The sequence below is a fragment of the Cucumis sativus genome, chromosome 1, assembly GCF_000004075.3.
Source record: "Cucumis sativus cultivar 9930 chromosome 1, Cucumber_9930_V3, whole genome shotgun sequence".
Taxonomy (NCBI): Eukaryota; Viridiplantae; Streptophyta; class Magnoliopsida; order Cucurbitales; family Cucurbitaceae; genus Cucumis; species Cucumis sativus.
In genome coordinates this window covers 4,163,137-4,183,383 of record NC_026655.2, presented here as the reverse complement: position 1 = coordinate 4,183,383, position 20,247 = coordinate 4,163,137, and the positions used below count along the sequence as shown (strand labels likewise).

Below are 20,247 nucleotides of genomic sequence, written 5' to 3'. Positions count from 1 at the left end.
AGAACTGACAAGACGTATCAATATCAAATGGGGCAGATGGTTATCAATTTGACATTATAGATTAAATCAGATGGCTATTATATGACATATGCAACCTTGAAAAACTAACCTTTATGAAACTTTAATTTAATATTTCACTCTAAACTTCATTTATTTTTGTCACGACTTCTAAAAGTACATAATGTAAAGTCTACGATGTCAATTTGAGTCTACTGATATTAATGGATGAAATTTTAATAAAGTATAATAATATACTCTCATAATACTTTTGTTCTTGTGGAATGTGATTAAAGAAGAAGAAGAAGAAGAAGAAGAAGAAGAAGAAGAAGAAGAAGAAGAAGAAGAAGGAGGGAGGATTGAATGTAAAATCAGTACGAACCTCTCCATCCCCAAATATTAGACATTTGGGAAGCTCTTAGTTTGCATGCCTTCCTTCCTTCTCCTTCTTTCATATAAAATATCTTTTCAATAAATGCAAAATTGATTTCCATCTTCAATGCTCCACTCTTTTGTTTAATCCTTTCCTACGTTCTTATTTATGATTTGACCTTCTTTCTCTATCATCTTGTAAAGTTAAGAAGTGTGTGAATTTCAAAAAAATAATATGACGGTTTAAAATAATCGAATTAAAATGAGTACAATTCATCTACGTTACATAGTATTCTTACTTTCAATCTTCAAATTAAAAGTATAATTTCTCCATCTTAAAATGAGCAATATATAAATTGTTCGTAGTCTTTTTGTTTAAACTATACCAAATGTGTTTGAAGTTTAGAGCGTGGTAGGTTTTAATTTTTCGCTTTTGACCTTTCAAAAACTTTATCTTTATTCCCAAACTTTAAATTGACTTTTTAAACAACTATTTCATTGATTTTTCTATCGATATGAAGTAGAGGGATAGAACGTTAGGTAGAAATATAAGTTTCAACCGGGTCTTGTATAATTACATAGGGAATGACTCATTTTACTCTAAAGTTTATCGGCATATAATTGAGACCTACAACATTTTCACATGTATAATTACTATTGGCTCTTAGGTTATATTATGAAAAAACAATAAATATAGATAGTGTGGAGACTTACAACGATGCCCTTTTATGTCTTATATTTCAAAAAATAATATGGAAGAGTAATATTACATAATTACACCAAGAAGGGTTAAGAAAAAAAGAAGAGTTATTATAAATGACAAAAACTTCTACAAATATTTATAAAATATATCAAAATTTCATATTCTACCCGTGATAGACATTAATAAATATAAAATTTGAAAATGAGAAAAGAAAAAACAGGTAATATCGTTTTCTTTTGAAACATTCACATGAACCACCGCCTCCATTCTTGTCCTTTTGCAAACTACAACTTGTATTTGTTCTTATTCATAATAATATTTGGCATGTGCCCTATAATTTTAATAAAATCAATCCAATCTAGTTTATTAACTTTACCATTTATTATCTAATTTCTTGTTTTGCAAAGAATATTTGGTTCTCTCCCCCACATGATAACATCTCATGCAATTTTGTTTTGTTTTCTGGAATAAATCAATCATAGCCTCTCTCACTTTCTTTTCTTTTTTAGAATTAAATTGAAGAATTGACATCCACATGCTTATTTTAGAACTTGTTTTCTATATGTTGTAAACGTGTTATGTGTAAAATGTCTTCCAAAAAGTTAAAAACTTCCCTTTAATTTATTCAATAGCAATTCTTAGATTATATTATAGTCTTTCTCGATGTTTCCTTCGTTTTAGTTTACATACTTCCAATCCTTCAATCACTTTAAGTATTTTTCTAATAAATTTTAATATTCGATCCTTTTAAGTTTTTTTCTTTAAAGAAGAGCATGATCTTCTTTATAAATTATGAAAATATATTTATAATTTTATATAATACTAAACTTTTTTTAGTACCACGTGAAGGTAGAGGAATTTGAACCCGAAATCACTATTATTTATATTCACACTTCTTCCAAAAATTTCCTCCACTACTCCACCACTATTTCAAATGTTACTTATTTAAAAGTATTTTTAAATATAACAAAATGAACCAAAATATTTACAAAACGTACCAAAATTTTATATTTTATTATTAGTAGATATGATAATCATTAATGGGTGTTCGAATTCTACGGGTGTTTGTTAGTGATAGAGTCTAAATTTTACAACGTTTTGTAAATATTTTCACCAATTATATCATTTACGATCATTTTTCTACATAATTTCCATTTTCTTTGGTCAAGTAAGCCTTTTTTTTATACATATTTACAACAATTCTCCATATATATGTGTACAATAACTTTTTTTCTTTCTGATAAGAGGTTAGCTAATTAATTGATACATTTATGTATTTCTTTATCTTTAATTTGTATTTAAAAAGAAAGACCACACATATATAATTTGGTTGTGAATTTTGCATAAAAACAAAGTTTAAATAATTGAACTTGAGTAGGAATAGTGAAAGTTAATGAATTTACATTACTAAGTTAATTACTAACCATATATTAAAGAAAATGAAAGTCAATAAATAAACCCAACCATTATGCCGGGTTCAGTTAGACCGCACCGACAATCACGCCACGTGGCTCCACACCCAATTTGAAAATCGGTGGCCAGTAATTCGTCCACAAGAAAACACTATCGTGGTCCTTGTTGCACCCTATCACTTTTTTTACCTTTCTAAGGCATCCCTACATTTTAGCATTTAATTATTCATTTATTATGGCTGTCTTCCACTCCAATTCAAAGTAAAAGTTCCTTTCCCCTAAGCTCCCCCTTGGTTTTTGTTCTTTGTTTTCATCTTTTGTTCTTCATTTTAATTCTTCTTTTGTTTTTGTTTCAATCCATAAGTATATCTCTCTTCTTCCAACTCAATTAATTTCAATTTACTAAACCCAGAAAGATACTTTTACTAAAAATTTTTGTTTCACAGTTTAAATTTAGTATATTGATCACATTACAAACTTAGTCATTAACTCATCTTGATATGTTGTTTTTCTATATTTTTGTCCCTTTTTTAAAAAACTATGAATACTACTTTTATTAATTATTAGTGAAGATTCACTTGTATTGCAAAATTATTTATAAAGGAAAATTTATAGTGTAAGTTTAGAGAGAGTACCTGCTGGCTGCTACTCTTAGAGTATTGAAAGAATGTCTCCTGTTTGACCTACCACAATGACCCAACAAAGTTTTATTAAATATACAATGTTTCATGTATGATACTATTAGTAACAAATATAAAATAATAACATCATCTTAAAACTTTACCCACAACCTAGCTCAAACATCCCTAGTTTGAAACAACAAAGATTTGTTTCAAAAAAAAAAAAAAGTCAAACACGGAGTACGACAACTTATTTAAAAATCATTAGTCAATCACATGAAACTTTGGTACATGAGCGTCAAAATACCACAAAACAACTTAAAACTTATAATCTATTAAATAAACAAAACAACATTTCTTTCTAGACAACAACTCTTCAATTAAATCTATGATTCTATATAAAAATTAATCGAAGTAACTCGTTTATCTTATAAACAAGAGTAATTAAGACAGATTTATATATATGAGATGGTAATGGATACCTTTAACTAGTAATTAGAAATTCAAAGTTGCTAATAGTTTTGTACTCTATTCACTATACACGCCACTCAACAGAACCTTGAGAGTACAATTATGATTGATTTATGAAGAGCACATGACAAACCTTTCTCCAATTGATTTCCATGGCCCCATTTACTTATCCATATCCATCTGCCCCACCTTAAACAAACCCAAATTAATTTATAATTTCAATTCATCACAACCCTAACTTCGTAATTTCCCACACACCCCCAAAAAAGAGAGAGAAAAGAAAACCTAATTTATAATTTTCCAATTTCCTAACATTTGTGGGGTGAAAACCCAACGACCGAGTTTGCCAAATCGTAGTGGACACGTGTCCCCTGTTGCTGTACGTTCCCTATGATGGACAAAGACGACGTCGTTGGAGCGAACGCGAAGCAGAATGTTCCAACAGAATCCACCGGGATGAGGTAGTTCTTCGGCGGCAGCTGCAGAGACTTCCCGCCGGCGAATTCAAAAGACACCGTTGGAATGGTGACTCGAGACTGTGACGACAGATCGTAACATGTGTCGAATAATGCGAATCCGTTTGTCTTCTTCAAGTACGGTGTGCGACTCACGAAGGCGTCACGGAGAGTGTTGTAGGCTTGAGTCTGTAGCCGAGTTATCGCAGTTCCTGAGTCGACGATGATGCCGCCATAACCGGAATCGTCCATTTGGAAGAGATTAGGAGGAATTGAGAGTAACTGACCGCCGACGCTCATTCCGGTGAGTCCGACGTAATAGAATGTATCGACTTTTCCGCTTTTGAGTAAAGGAGCATTCACTGAATCACTAGGTGCAGCGGAATTGAACTCGAGATCTGAAGACGAACTGGAGTCACGGTCGACGAGACAGTATGAAAACGACGACGCTTTCATCTGAGAAGTTAGGGATAATGATCCACCGCCGAGTCCGAGCAATCCAGCCGATCCAACGAACAATCCTTCGTTGTCATGGCCGCAACCGACAGCAACATTGTTAATCATCCCGGAGTTACCAAACGTCAGCGTTTCAATAACGAATTCACCGACGGTGAATGAACCATCGCCATACGAGACCTGGTAAAGACACTTAGAAGCACGGCAACCAGACGTTTCAAGAGCTTGACATTGCTGAGATTCACAAGGAAGTGAAGCAAAAGAAGACGAACTTCTGGGGTCAAAAATCGGGTCAGTTTGCTGATAACAATCCGTACAAGGCTGACATTGAAGCCAATTGATATCACTACCAGTATCAAGAACCATATAAAATGGCTTAGCCGGTTGTCCAACACCAACACGGGAGAAATACTCACCACTTCCTTGACTGGTACCAGAGATAATCGGAGTACTCAGATCCTCCGGCAGAATCTCTGTTTTCAACGGCTCAAGATCCGACCTCTTCAATTCACTGAGAGCAAATTCAAGCCTATCGTAGATCGATTTAACTCTAGACGAATCTCGGGAGAGGCGGGAAAGAACGAGGCTCTTGTAGTCCTTATGCCCAGCATTATGAAGAGAATCGCGAGGGTGGAGTTGAAGAGAAAAGGAGAAGGAAGAGTTGGAAGGAACAAGATGAACCTGCTGTTGGAAGGAAATGGAAGCCGTGGGGTCGAATTTGAGAACCTGGTTGGCTTGTTGGAGAGAAGCTGAAACGTCGAGAGAAGCAGAGGAGTGAGGAGAAAGGTGTGAGGAGGAGCGGGAGAGAGTGAAGGGGAAGAGAGAGAGAAAAAAGAGGAAGAGGAAAAGGAGATTTGAAGTCGCTAACGCCATTGTTAGGGAGAAAAAGTTGCAGTGAGAAAGTGGAGTTGGAGAGTTGGGGATTTAAAAAGGAAGTGAAGTTTTTATTAATGGGGAAGAAGATGGTTGAGTTTGGTTTGGGGTTGGGGGCAAAGGCACTGCTCCCTAGTTGGCATTATCTGTAGAAAATTATTCAAAATTTTATAATTATTTTTATTTTCAAATTTTCAAAAATATATATATAATTTGAGATTGCAACAGATTTAGTTTTTGAAAAATGTCGTTTTCGAAGTGAAAAATACATAAATAATTTCCTTTTTGAAAAAAAAAATAAGAAAAATATAAATATAAATTATAGACGTGATATATGAAGTCAATAATAAATGCTACCTACTCTAATAGAGTCATGGACTTACCTTCCAATCACGAGGGCAAAAATAAATAATAATAGTAATAGAAAAGAAAATGAAGCTGTTTGTCGAGCCGAGTTAGAATTCTTTCGCCCAGAGTTCGAAAATTGTAAATTTAGCATTTCAAGTTGTTTAGACTTTTTCAATATTATGAAATTTTAATATTGATTTTACGAAGTCCAGTGGATCAAACACTCTCTTAAATATTTTTCTCAATATGTAAACAAAGAGAGAGATACATTTTTCCGGGTTTTGGTAGAATAAATTTGTTTATTTTAATTATTGCGTTTTATATGTTTATATGTACCAACTTAAGACTAACATGTTTACTTTTTTTTTTTAAGTAGAATGATAAAATGTAAAATGAAAGTACAAAAACAAAAAATACATTAGTATTGAACCAATTTTCTATTTATAAAGTTTAAGTTTAAAAGTGTGCATAGTTTGTTGAAAGTTATAAATATTCACCCACCATACTTAATAACGGATTCTTTTAAAAAGAATGATAAATACAATGGAGATACTTCGGTACCTTAGTTCACCTACTTCAATTATATGATAGAAAAGTCTATGATTTTTCTCTTAACATTTTTCGAAGTTAATTTGTCATGCTATCATAAATAAGGAAAGAAATAATAGTAGTATAGGTTGGATATTGGACCTACCTGCAGCTGTTGCAGTAATTCAAGGGCAGTCCATGTTGAGTCCTGCAAGAGTTAGTGCAGCCCATTCATCTCTCTTTCAGCCCTGCGCCACTCTAGAAAATAAATTTATCGATCTATTCGTATGGTTTTATCTCATTAAATTCACAGGTGTATTGAAAAGCTTTGTAATAGATGGAAAGCACTGTTATAGTTTCAAGAAAATGGTGAAGAATGCAACCGCTTAATTAACCATCCACAACAGTTCACCAATTGTTATCCATCGTTAGGATGGTAATTGTTGTCTTTATCCACTAAACTCGTTCAAAAAGTATTCTATTGTTGTCTTTATCCACTAAACTCGTTCAAAAAGTATTCTAACGAAAAGGTGATTTCTACAAACTGGAAACTCCAGCTGTTCTGAACTACTTCCCAAGACTGGAACTGGAAAATGTGTAAATATAGAGTTAAAGCACTAGACGTCTCAATCTATATCAAGAAATCAAGCAACAGAGAGAACAACATTCTTAGAAAAATTATCAATGTATGCATGAGAGTGGGACCAAAGGAAGAACTTGCAAATATTTACTCAAACTAAGTCCTACCAAGTAAAAGTAAGATCCCACTCTATGAATTGCATCCATAAGAGCACAAAAAGCCACATGGAAGTCGAGTAAAGAAAAAATTTAGTAAAAGGAAGATGTGTTTGTGTATACAACTCATATCATAACTAGAGTGATAATTATATTCATCAATTGAAGATTGTTTGTTTATGAAGTATCTCTATTTATGTACATAGGCGCAACTTGCAACAATGTAGCAGTTGAGGACATGCAATTTTAATATGGCTGATAACTAAGGGAGGAAAAAGAGTACATTACACAATCTATGTTTCTTATTCAACAACCATCGCTTGCAGGCTCGATTGAACTGAGAAGGCCATTGCCTCTAAGCTGCATGCAGTGATCTTCTGCGTCTACTTGAGCGCAGATAATTACCACTGCCATCCCATTGTAATGCGCTTCCTGCATTATGTTGACTGCATTGTCAAGTGTCATTCCAGGAATCACCTTCATCAGAACTTGAACAACGTATTCCCGCTTGTTGAAATTGTCATTATGTAGCAACACTCGATAAGGTGGAGAAGTTTTCCTTGATTTCCTGAATATCAAAATAATTTTGGAAGTTGAGACCTTCTCTAATGCATACAGATCTTTAGTTGCTTATACGTGACAAACATTAAAAGGAAAAGTGTTTTGTACCTAACATCAAACTCAGATTCACGGCCCGGAGTTGTCTTCTCTATTGCTGGTTTTTCCAACAACCCCCCGCCTTTTCCAAGCTCAGCAACTGATATCATCATTAAGGCACTCCGGTTTCTACATTGTTTATGAAAATAGTATTTATCCCCTATGACACAAATAGCAATTATAAATGGGTAAAATTGTATGAAGATGTCATGCAAGTTCCAATGAATAATAAAATGAACAGCCTTCACAATTTTGCAGGTAAAACTACGTACCATAATTATCAATATTAACGTTTAGAATAGGCCATTGATATTTATCTCAAATTACAAATTCAAAGGTGTTTTGAAGAGTATATAAATAGGATCTAAGATCCTTGCAAATTTAGTTCTAACAATGAACCTCTTTTATGGTTATCCATTTGCATGATTCACAAACTAGTCAACAATGAGAAGGGTCGAGCCTTTGACCCTTTAACCTCTAAGCCAAGAGTATATGTCTTAATCAGTTGAATTTAAATAATCATTTAATGTATTTTACTTTTCTAGGTCTTAGATGCAACATGGGCTGGATTAATATTAAATTCTTTGCCTGCAGACTTGAAGCAATACTTTGGTGAATATCGCCAAACATCCCAACTCTTTGCCCCCAGGACAAGCCAAAGAGTAAGAGGAATGCCAACAATTCGTGGATTTGACCTCTTAATCCCTCTAAAGCTTTCATGTACGTTTATTAACAAAGGATTCTATCCAAGCTAAGGACTCATCTCCGAAAAAACTTTTTTGTTGATTTGGAAGGAAGCTTATCTGAAGGAAATTTAAATCTTTTTGTGGGAGCTACTGATGACCTTCAAAAGAGAACGCTCCACGTTTGTCACTCTGCTTTTTGGTGTGTTTCCTTAACATCTATGCCATCTTTTTACTAGGTTTCTCTTTTGCCTCTTGATATTGGATGCTTTTGGTTGGTCAATGATTATGTCTAGCAACATATATGACATTCTTGCCTCCATTTTTTTTGGGTCATCCTTACCATGGTGTGAAGATATCATTATAGCTTGCTGTCAACAGGGATGATTTTTTAACCTTTGGTGTGAACGAAATGGGAGAATGTTACCCTTCTTCAAATGTTGATAATTTTTTATGATTAATTTTGTTGCCAACTTTATATTGATGCAAAAAGTAAATAGTTTTTTAAAGACGGCAGTCTTTCTACTCAAAGTTCCAATTGAAAAGCTTTATCATAATTTACCTTTTAGTGTTTTATCTCTCAAAATGCAACATTGGAGATAAAAGTGTCGATGATCCCCATAGCAGAGAAATTAAAAGACCTCAGATATTGAAACTAGCATATTAGAAGATCGACCATCTCATAATCTTAACAATATAGATGAGCTACTCCTCTAACCTCTCATTACCTATTGGTTTTAAGACGAAACTTCATATTACCTAATATGTTAACATATCCCATAAAGCCCAAACAAATATTTGGTTAAAAAATGGAGAACCAAAAGTGGCATTATTTTGAGGAAACATGCCAAGGAACCTCACAATCTTAAATATAGATAAGGAGCTCCTTTTATCGCAGCTTCACATTATCTGGTAAAAATGACACTACAGGATTTGAAAATACCACCTCCTGACATGTTTGAATTACAATATATTTAAATATATCAATACTTCCACCCACCACAAACAATATTTTACTAGACAACCACGAAAGCTTTAAACTACTGCAGCGTAAATACAGACACAAACAAACAAAAAGCTTCAGATCTTCTTCTAAACACCAATTAGGCCCCATTTGTAGTTCTCCCCTCATAATGCAACACTCTATTCTCTCCTCTACGACAAAAACAAAATTCATACAAACAGGAAAATAATATTCTACACAGATTTTCCCGGTAAATAATATTAATTATACTCATTCTAAGGAGCCAAAAGCTTCAATCTCCACAAACCCAGGAATTATGCAAAGATTCATCAACAAAACCAAAATTTCTCAAAGTCCTTCATCTGAATTTGGATTAAGAACATAGCATACACACCCAAAAGAAGTAGAGACAAATTAAGAGTTAAGAGGAGGAAATAGGAAAGAATTTGAATACCTGGCTTGGTTGAGGTGAAGAATTGGTTGGGTGAAAGAGGTACTCGACCGCAAATTGCAGCTTCCATGGCCTCTGTCGCCCTCTTCTCTCAGCGTGCTTGAAGAACTGTTTGAAGGATGAAGAGTGATTTGGTACAGCAAGAGTAAGGTTCAGTGGTTCACAGAGAAAATGTAAAAGGAGCTTCGACTGAGTGGCTTAGTTGCTGACGCGTGGGTTGGCTCTTAGCTAAATGGTACTCGTCGCGGGTCCCATTCTCGCGATCTTTTAAGCCGGGTAATTAGCCACTCGTCTCAGCCATACACCTTCTACGACGTCGTTTCAACTCCTCCCGTTGAACCAAGGATTTTATTGTAAATTATAGAAAATAGCTTCGAAAATTAAATTTGTTTAAAAGGTTTAATTTAATGATGTTTGTTTATAGATAGGTGTTTTTGTATAAAATGTTCTTACTTCTTACCTTGTGTTTGGATTTATGAAAGTTGGAGTAATGATTTAAAATGTGAAAACTAATTTTAATTTAACTATTTTGTTTGAAATGAGAAAATTTTGTAATTAATATATTTTAAAATTTATCACAATTAAGAAGTAAAAGAAAGTAAGAGATTTACTAATATAGACTTTTAAATGTGATGTGATATGTTAAATGAAAGTTAAAAAAGTGACAAGCCCAATTAAGTAGTTTTATTTTTAAATCTTGCATATTTTAGATTTTAAAATATTTAATTTTTCTATGATATCAAACATCTTAGTTTTGAATCCAATTTAATTTTAGTTTAAATAAATAATATTTAATTAAATCAAAATAATTAACTTGATAGAACGATTAAAATGAGAAGTCATAAAAATGATCAAATTTATGCAATTTTAATTTGAGATATATGTCAACTTTCAAATAGTCATAAATTTAAATATTTATATTTTCGTTGTTAAGCGAGGTGACAATTTGTAATGAATTAAAATTTTTAGTTGGAAAAAAATTGTTTTTTATTTTCTATTTGTTTAATCATTACATTCTTTTTATATAAAAAACAAACATAAAACTTTAAGTTGAAGGTTAAATAATCTCAATTCCAAAAATCAAAATCTTTTATTGCTCAATAAAATAAGGAATCTTTTAAGTACAAAAATAATCAACGAAGCAGTATCATCGTGATCGTGAGAACCTTTTCACCTTTTTGAAAAACCTTCGTTGTTGATCTATCACAAGCATAGACTCAAATCCGCTTAAACAACAGTGACACACGTGAATAAAAGGTTATATAATTTCTACTTTCTCACTATTTACACTCTCTTGCTCTTTTAAAATTTCTAATGTATGATGAAGGTAATGTTTATGCTAAGTGAGTCTTGAACTCTGTGTATAACCTTACCCATGATTCTATAGATTAAAATGTTAAGACTTTTAAAACATTACACAAATTAAAGCCTAACACTTTTGAAATATTTCTTTTGCAATAATAACAACAAAGGCAACAAACTTGGTCAAAGACTCCAAATTCATTGATTCATATCTCCACAATGGCCACTTTATTTATTTCTTTAACCATAGTCACCACTTCAATTATATTCAAATGAGCAAAGTTTGCAAGAATTTGCAAGAACACATTATTTTCTCTATTTGTCAATTTTTGTTCAAAAGACAATTGTACTTTTATATAATTTATTTCAGCAGTAAGCCAATATGGAAATACGTTAGATCCAATATGTCATTCTTTATTATTTTAAACATTCATAGTTGGATCTCTCTCTATAATAGTTAAACCAACTTGAAAGTTGTGTTCCCAACCCAACAATAATCTATTATTGAAAAATGACAGTCATTGAATGTTTGTTTTGAAGAAAAGGATATATAATAAATGTTCCTAAGTTAGATTCTTTCCAGTATTTGGTACAAAAAGTTGGTTATTATTATTATTGTTTGGAGGATGAAATATTTTAGTTTGACTTATAATAGTATGCGTTTTAAAAGTAAATAATTTAAAATGTGTGTGTGAGGCAAGAATTATACGAGACTACAATAACTACATTTAGTTACGGTAAATACTATTTAAAAGTTTTCAATTAAATGTAGTTAACATTATTTCAAAATATTCATTTGCTGGTATTTACTATTTTTTATTATTATTTAATGTAGTATTTACTATTTTCTTCTTAAACTAAAAGAATTTAGTTCCTAAACATATACTATGGTAACAAAAACTAAAATAATCTATAATTAAACACAAACTGTTACAACCCAATTATAATAATCCAACGGTAAAATAACTCATCGTTTGTCTGTATGTCTTCTTAGTTTGAGCAAAAAATAGTAAACACTATAATAAATAATTAAAATATGACAAATGTAAAACAGTAAAACTATCACAAGGATTGTATCCGATGAAAGTTTTGAAATACTATTGACAGTAACTAATTTAAAACGACGTTTAAACTATATCTTATATATTTTTTCGAATTATTTTAGACCATACGAATATTTTAAATTCTCTAAGCCTCATTAAGAACCTATTTTGAAAAAAATGTACACTTTATATTAAAAATTATTTGGTCCATTCCTATGATCGAACTTAATGTTGCTTCTTTCTTCAATACTAAAAATGTTTTAATTTATTAAACCAAAATTGTAATTAATATTTAAAAACATTACAATTAGTTCTGAAGACAAATAAATCAATGAATAATTAGTCAACTACGACTCTATACAAAAATTAATTACATCCTTTTCTCAACAGTTTCGTAAATTAAACACTAATATCATAAAATTATCATTAATTAATCCTACTATATGTTCAAATTGATTCTAAAAATAATGTCAATGCCTAATGTTGTTTTTCTTTAATCTCATTGAAATTTAACAATTTTCTTGATCTAATTCACAAATTTTAACATTAAAAGATAAAAAATTTGGGAATGTAGTATGAAGTTTAACTTAACAATATTCTTTAACATTTTCACGTATTATACATTAGTCTAGAGAAATTTTCAAATATATTATAGCAACTAAAATATTTATAAAATATAACAAAATTTAAATTTTGTAAATAATAGATACAGTCGATAAACTTCTATCGCTCATTAGTCATTAATAAAAATTTATAAACGTTTACTATGAATTCTTTTATATAAGATATAGTTTAAACGTCATTTTAAATTGTTACTATCAACGGTATTTCAAAACTCTTATCAGATACAATCCTTGTGATAGTTTTACTGTTTTACATTTGTCATATTTTAATTATTTGTTATAGTGTTTACTATTTTTTTGCTTAAACTAAGAAGACATACAGGCAAACAATGAGTTATTTTATCGTTGGATTGTAACCGTTTGTGTTTAATTATAGATTATTTTAGTTTTTGTTACGATAGTATATGTTTGGAAACTAAATTGTTTTAGTTTAAGAAGAAAATAGTAAATAGTACGCTAAATAATAATAAAAGTTTATTATTGTCGCAAATTTCCTAATTAAACGAAATTAGCAAACCTTTTCCATCTTCGTAAGGAGTAGGATGGTGGGACCCAATAATAAAAAGAAGAAATTGAGAAAGATGTGATGGAAAAGGAAGGAAGAAGAACCACCAACCTTTACATACGAGAGATGTGAAACTTTTTGTGAAATTAAATTGAATAATTTAAAAAATTATCAAAAGTTTTTTGAAAAATATTTAAAAACATTTTATAAAACCTAACATGCCAAATGCATGAAAAAACTTTATATTTAATTAACATCTCCCAATTAATTTATTCTAAGTGAGCTAAATGTGAACACGGATCTATTCATTAGACCTAAATAATAATTTAATTTATAGTACCGAATATATTTTCACGAGTTTCGTGGTTTTAAAAATTTCCCCTTTCATTATTAATGAATTTTAATGTGAGCATCCCATTTTCAAGTACTTTCAGGCAGGAACGGGTCGTCCAAGTCGGCCCAACCGACCGCATCTGCGCCTTACAAATGCGTAGTGAGACCACCAGAATAGACGGTCAAGATTAAGCCGCAAGCACGTGTGTCAAAAAGTGAAGGGAGGTAATCCACGTCATAACTACGTGTAATTCAAATCCGAAACGGGTGGGACACGTTGCTTGTTTTCCCTTATGAGAAAGCTCACGCGCGAGGCATTACCTGACTGACACAGTCACCACCGGCCTAAAGCAAACAAATAACCGACTTCCATTTTACGTCAAGAATCGCCGTTGTTTCTCTTTCAGTATATTCAATTCTCCCTTTGGTTTGTCCTCTTTGCTATTTCCTTATTTTCTTCTTCAGGTTTTCCGCTTCTTTCTCCGATTCCTTGCCTCAATTTCCGCCTCTAATTAGGTTTGGATTTCGTTTAATCTCTCTCTTTTTCCGATTCCGTAATTTTTTTCGGATCGGAAAGAGATTGAAGTACCTTAATAAATGATTCAACGAGTTGTTGACGATGTGCTTGCTGTTACCAAAGAGTGAGTTCTCATCTTTCTTCCCTTTTCCAGTTTTTGATCGATTTTGTTTTCGGATTCGATTTTATTGTTTTTTGCGGGAATTTTTTTTGTTTTTTTTTGTTTTTGGCGGTTCATGATATGTTTTCTCAAAGCTGATTTCGCGGTGGAAGATTTGTCTAAATTTCTAAAACAACCGTATCTCTCATCTCATTATTATGCGAGAGGAAGGAAAATCTGGAAAATTAATTAGTGCAAGTTATAAGTCACGTACAATAGAACTGGAGTTGGATTTCGATATGAATGCCTTGCCTCTTTTGAATGTTGGAATAGTTTATTGAAATCGGTGCTGTTTCACTTGAGGAATTTTTTTGGTTTTTATTGTATCGAGTTGGTTTTCTTTTTCCTTTTATCTAATTTAGTTATTTGCCATCTCTCTCTGTATTTTTGTTTCAATGAAGAAATGGTTGCTGTTTTTATTGCTTAAGCTTTCTTTTGTTTTTCTTGTTGCAATTTTTAATTTGTAGGTGCTTTTTTTAACTTGCGTCTTAGAATTTCTTTTCGTATGTTTAAATTGATTTCCTCATAAGATTGGATTTCTTACTAGTTGAGCTTATCTCATTGTAGAAGTAACTTCTTTCCTTCGTGTATATCTTTTTAGTGCAGGTCCGTGAAGACATTTACGTATGAGTCTTTGAATAATGTTGTGAGGTTGATCAACGGATTATCTGCGCTTCTGCTGACTCTTCTACCAGGGAAAGGTTCTGTACTCGAAGGTGTTAATGGCTGGGAGCTCAGACCAACGTTTCGAGGGCCTCGTTTTCCTCGTTGGATGGAGAAGTATGTCTATTGACCCGAACCCTGTGACTGTATAGGGTGTCAAAAATAATCTTATCTCGTTATTTTCTTCTCACTGGGGATGGCCCTGGTTCTCAAGATGTTCTGACACTATACTTGGAAAACTTGGTTTATTATTCCAGTGATAAGGATAACTGGGAAAAGGTTGCCATGATTAATTTAATCAGACCTAAAAAGAAAAAATCAAAATCAATCTTTCAGCTCTTCCTTAGTTTGTTTTCTGTGGAGAAAATTTGAGACATTAATTTGAACTTTTACATTCATGGTATAGGTGGGACGGGAGGGTTTTCTGTCATTTATTCGTTCATACTAAAAAAAAAAAGGTCCTAATCCAGGATGGCTTGTATGGTATTGCAATTGACTTTTATTTATGTTATATTTTTTAGCTCTTTAGAAAATACCTTTAGTGCTGGAATAGATTTGTAGGATGTAGGACGAATATGGCCTTGTGAATCTTTAGGATGGGAAAACCCTTCAAGTCACTATAGATGCAAGACCAGAAATTGAAATTTGTTTTTCTTATTTGTATGAAACCAAGTGCGTTAAAGACAATGTTGGAGCATGAAGTTTGGAATAGTATGTGAATTCATGAATCCGCATTCACCTGTTTGCAACGTAAGCATTGGCTTGTCTGCCTTCCAGCATGATTGTTTGCTGGTTGCCTGGCACCATGGAAAGACCCTTCCTTCTGTCATGGCTATGTTCTCCGTATAACCAGGTAGCTTTAAGAGTTGAGTTGACAAAATCACTTAAGCGATTGGTGAACTAAGTTGAATTAGAACCAAAAAGAAAAGAGAAAAAAAAAAAAACAGAAGTAGGACTCCTTAAGGTTATACAAGTGCCTTTTTTTTTTCTGACACGAAGTGTTCAAATTCCCATACTGTAATTTTTATTTTCCGTAATTTAAGTTCACTTCTTTGGATTGAATGGGTGTTTCTTTTATTAAATCCTTCTGGTAGTTTGAATTGCCGTTGATATATAGGACATGCATCACATATAGTTTTTATGCTGTTTTGCTAAATGAGTAGTTGACATATTTTTTTCCTGGGATAAATAGTGGCGTGTCCTCTTTCAACCAGTTCATTCACGAGCTTTCTGTGGACTCTGATGATTCAAGCTTAGATTATTCCTCTGGGGAGGAAGATGGTTTCGGAAATGAATATCCTGCAACACCATCATCTCAGGGTTCACGAGGCTCCAGGTCCAGGGTTGGTTTTCATGCTAAGAGTGTTTGGCACTGGACAGAAAGGATCAGAAGCATAGTTTTTTGGATCCTCTTACCAGCAAAGTTCCTTTTGGGGATTCCATTTCGAATTTTTCACTTCTTTTTTATTAAATGGTCTGGGTCCACAACCACCCCTGGAAGTCCTTGGCCCTCGATTAGGAGAGTGCATAGTCATAAGGACCATGTTGTTCACACCACTGACAGGAGACGTGGAGTTATTGAGGTTTCTCCCTTATATTTCAAGTGTTGTGCTGATACATCTGGATCAATAGGCCTGGTTTCTATATATTAATTTATTTCTCTGCCTTTACTTTTTGAATTAGGATCTTCATCTTGCAAGTGAAATCTTTATTGAATCTGTCTTTGAAATAGTCCATAAGGCTGCACATTTTATCCTCTCGCCATTGGATGCCCTTAGAACTTCGTTCAGATGGTTTTTTCCTCGGGACAGTTGTGAGAGATATCATGATGCTGATGTTACTGTCCCCACAGCTACGCTTGGGGATGATGATTCTGCACCTAGTGAAAGGAGTTACACTTTTCATCAGTCTTTGAATACGGATGCCAGAACATGCCAAGATGTTATAACGGAGCTTGGGTAAGATAATTGGTAACTTCCCAATATAGTTCCAGATGTCGGGATTGGCCTGAAGCTGTTGGTTTCTCATTTTTCTTCTGTCTTCCTTCCTATCTCAGGTATCCATATGAAGCTATACGTGTTGTGACTAATGATGGATATGTTCTTCTTCTGGAAAGAATACCCAGGTACGGTGCTAGTTAATTTGTTCTGGCCTATTTCAGTTTTTATCCAAGGTTGTGTGGTTAACACTTACACTGTGATTTTCAGGCGTGATGCACGTAAAGTTCTTTATCTTCAGCATGGAATATTTGATTCTTCAATGGGGTGAGGCTTCGTCTCCCATTTCTTTCCTGTTCCTGTTTCAGGGTACTTTTGTTTATTCTTGTGATGTTGGATAAGATGGGGAAATTATGACTTTATGCTGCCCTTTTGTTAGGGTCCATGTCATCTTCAAAAATAAAAACTTTGATGTTTGATAACACAAATTAACATCTCAAGGATAAGGAAACAGATTGTGTTAAATTCTGAACAATTCCCTCGCCCACCACCTACACCTACACCTACACCCACACACAAACACAGACAGATAAAAATGAGGTTGCGCTCATTAATTTTGTAATGTTTAGGTTGGATGGGTTGGAAACACATTGTAGCATGCTTCTGCTATTGATGTGCATGCGTTCTCTAATTGTGCTAATTTTTTGTCTGATTAGTTGGGTGTCCAATGGGGTTGTTGGTTCTCCAGCCTTTGCAGCTTTTGACCAAGGTACTTCATGTTTGCTCAGCGGTTCAAACCTTTTTGACTTTTGTATTGACAAAATTGGCTGTGACTTATCCACACCTTTTCTTTTTTGTTATCATTTGTTAGGAATTCAAGATAATAAATAATTTATTTTTAAAACTATTGCAGGGTATGATGTTTTTCTCGGCAATTTCCGTGGCCTGGTCTCTAGAGAACATATTGATAAAAAAATATCTTCAAGACAGTAAGTATCTGCATTCTTCACTTTTTCATGTATATTCCGTTCATTTAACACTATTCCCTAATCTAGGCATAATAACGTGAAAGCTATATGTCCTCTGATTTTGTGAACCATCCAGGTACTGGAAATATTCTATAAACGAACATGCCATGGAGGACATTCCAGCGATGATTGAGAAAATTTATGAAGTGAAAAATTCTGAATTGAAGCTCAGCCAACCTGAAATTGCGGAAGTAACCGACAATGACCAGCCATTCAAGCTTTGTGCACTATGCCACAGCATGGGAGGGGCTGGTATGTTGATGTATGTTATAACACGGAGGATTGAAGAGAAACCACATAGATTGTCTAGATTGGTTTTACTATCTCCTGCCGGTTTCCATGATGATGCCCCATTTATTTTCACCGTGATTGAGAATCTCTTGCTCCTGCTAGCTCCAATTTTAGCTCCATTTGTGCCTGGGTTGTACATACCAACGAGATTTTGCCGTATGCTTCTCAACAAGTTGGCTCGCGACTTTCAGCACTATCCTGCTGTTGGAGGTTTGGTTCAAACCGTGGTGAGTTACTTTTTAGGTGGTGATAGTTCAAATTGGGTTGGAGTACTGGGTACTCCGCATTATAACATGAATGATATGCCCGGAGTTTCATTTCGGGTGGGTCTTCATCTTGCTCAGATGAAGCATGCCAAGAAATTTAGAATGTTCGATTATGGAAATGCATCCCTGAACATGGAAGCCTATGGATCACCAGAGCCGTTGGACTTGGGCGAATACTTTGGTCTTATAGATATCCCTGTAGATTTAGTTGCAGGACGGAAGGACCAGGTAATTAGACCAACCATGGTGAAAAGGTACTACAGAATGATGAAGGATGCTGCTGTTGATGTATCATTCAATGAATTCGAATACGCGCATCTGGACTTCACTTTCTCACACCGGGAGGAGCTCTTGTCTTACGTGATGTCTCGGCTACTTCTGGTCGATGAGCCTGGATCGAAACTGAAACCTAAGGTATCAAAAGTACCAAAATTGAAACGAAAGGAGAAGCTGGATGGCTAGCCTTACAGAACACCAGAGGAACCCACTTTTCCTAGGTTCCAGCATATGGCAACAGGGAAAAAGATAAAAGATGATGAATCAGTAGTTGCGGTGTCGTGTAAATGTCTCTAATATCTCGAGTTCGGAATATAGATGTATATTTTCAGTTAAGTGTCACCACGTCATGGATTTAATTATCGTCCCATAAAAAAAAATATTATCGGAGGGAACGAATTTTGGTGATCTTATCTGAACTCTATGATGTTCTTGAATTCTTTGTGCTAATAGAAAAGCAGACATTGGTGAGATTTGTAGCCTGTAAATTTAAATATGTAGGAATTGTTCATATATATTAGTGGGAGTTAGAATCGAAGGCATCTATATGCAATATAGCGTGTTATTTCTCTTGTATGCGTCAGCTTCTATAAAAAATTAGAGCTTGCTCCATTTGTTATGTTCCCCATAATGTATAATAATTATAAGAAGATTAGGTTTCGATTTCCAGGTTCTAAGGAGCTTGAGTTCGCGTCTTGGAGGTGGAGTCCACACCAATGTTCAACCAGGTATAAACTCGTTATTGTAAAATGTGAATGCTATTTGCTTTTTGAGGAGCAATCTTCCGCTTGCTCTATTGATTTTAATCCATAAGATGGTACGCATAGATATTTTAGTAGGCCAACGAAAATATCAGGCGAAAGAGGCAAATTTAATCGAGGAATGTACTAATTCGGCGGTTTGGTGGAGCGACAATGGTGTGTTTCGTCTTTATTTTCTCTATCATGCTTAAATTTTGTAACCTTGCCAACTTTCGGAGTTTCGATGAGAGTTTCGCTGGTCTTGGATTCCGACTATTGCAGAGGCAATGAAGTTAGTTTACAAGTTCAGTCCATTTCCTTTGTCTAATTGAACGTCACGTTTCGTAACTCTATTTATTTCTTCGTACTAGAGACGTTTTCCTAATTCGAGTCAAGGGCATTTTTCCTTCTAATTGTTATTATTATTTTAATTTTTATAATTTTGATTATTATTTTAATTTTTCTAATTTTGATTATTATTTTAATTTTTACATAAAGATCAACCTGATTTCATTTTATTGTAAAGAAAATATACACAAACTTCTCAATTAAAAAATATTCAAGATTTATTCGACATAAATATAAGGATGAAGTTTGGAGTTGGACGTTTGATTGGAAGTTTGATGGAATGCATTGTACACTGGGGTGTTATAGAAAGTTTAATTAAAAGTTCCATGAAAGTCATGGAATGCAATGCATAATGGGGGTAAAAGAAATCGTACAAATACTGATAGAATATCAGTATAATATGGTGATTAGAAGGGATAAATTAGTAATTAGATAGTAAGTCATTAGAAAGGATATTATGTTAGTAATTAGATGTAAGTAGGGAAGACTT

The 20,247-nt window shown here is 33.4% G+C and overlaps 3 protein-coding genes across 4 annotated transcripts; 1 reads left to right on the top strand and 2 right to left on the bottom strand.

The window, feature by feature from the left end:
* Window positions 1-3,564: 3,564 nt before the first annotated feature.
* LOC101211153 (protein ASPARTIC PROTEASE IN GUARD CELL 1) lies at window positions 3,565-5,467 on the bottom strand. The gene has a single exon (XM_004137417.3). The coding sequence runs from the start codon at window positions 5,357-5,359 to the stop codon at window positions 3,884-3,886; it is 1,476 nt and encodes a 491-aa protein (XP_004137465.1). The 5' UTR covers window positions 5,360-5,467; the 3' UTR covers window positions 3,565-3,883.
* A 1,615-nt stretch (window positions 5,468-7,082) lies between these two features.
* Window positions 7,083-9,914, bottom strand: LOC101211403 (ATP-dependent Clp protease adapter protein CLPS1, chloroplastic). Its single transcript, XM_004137418.3, has 3 exons — window positions 9,729-9,914; window positions 7,640-7,787; window positions 7,083-7,538 (listed from the first exon to the last, which is right to left on the bottom strand). The coding sequence occupies exons 1-3, from the start codon at window positions 9,793-9,795 to the stop codon at window positions 7,277-7,279; spliced, it is 477 nt and encodes a 158-aa protein (XP_004137466.1). The 5' UTR covers window positions 9,796-9,914; the 3' UTR covers window positions 7,083-7,276.
* Window positions 9,915-13,835: 3,921 nt separating this feature from the next.
* On the top strand, window positions 13,836-19,281 carry LOC101210904 (lipase member N). 2 transcript variants are annotated; one of them, XM_004137416.3, is made up of 9 exons: window positions 13,836-14,172; window positions 14,815-14,988; window positions 16,064-16,454; window positions 16,555-16,829; window positions 16,928-16,996; window positions 17,079-17,135; window positions 17,525-17,577; window positions 17,722-17,797; window positions 17,913-19,281. In XM_004137416.3, the coding sequence occupies exons 1-9, from the start codon at window positions 14,129-14,131 to the stop codon at window positions 18,853-18,855; spliced, it is 2,082 nt and encodes a 693-aa protein (XP_004137464.1). In that variant the 5' UTR covers window positions 13,836-14,128; the 3' UTR covers window positions 18,856-19,281. The 2 variants fall into 2 exon arrangements, with proteins under 2 accessions (XP_004137464.1, XP_011650463.1); XM_011652161.2 differs by having other exon boundaries at window positions 13,857-14,172; window positions 14,810-14,988.
* The last annotated feature ends 966 nt before the right edge of the window (window positions 19,282-20,247 follow it).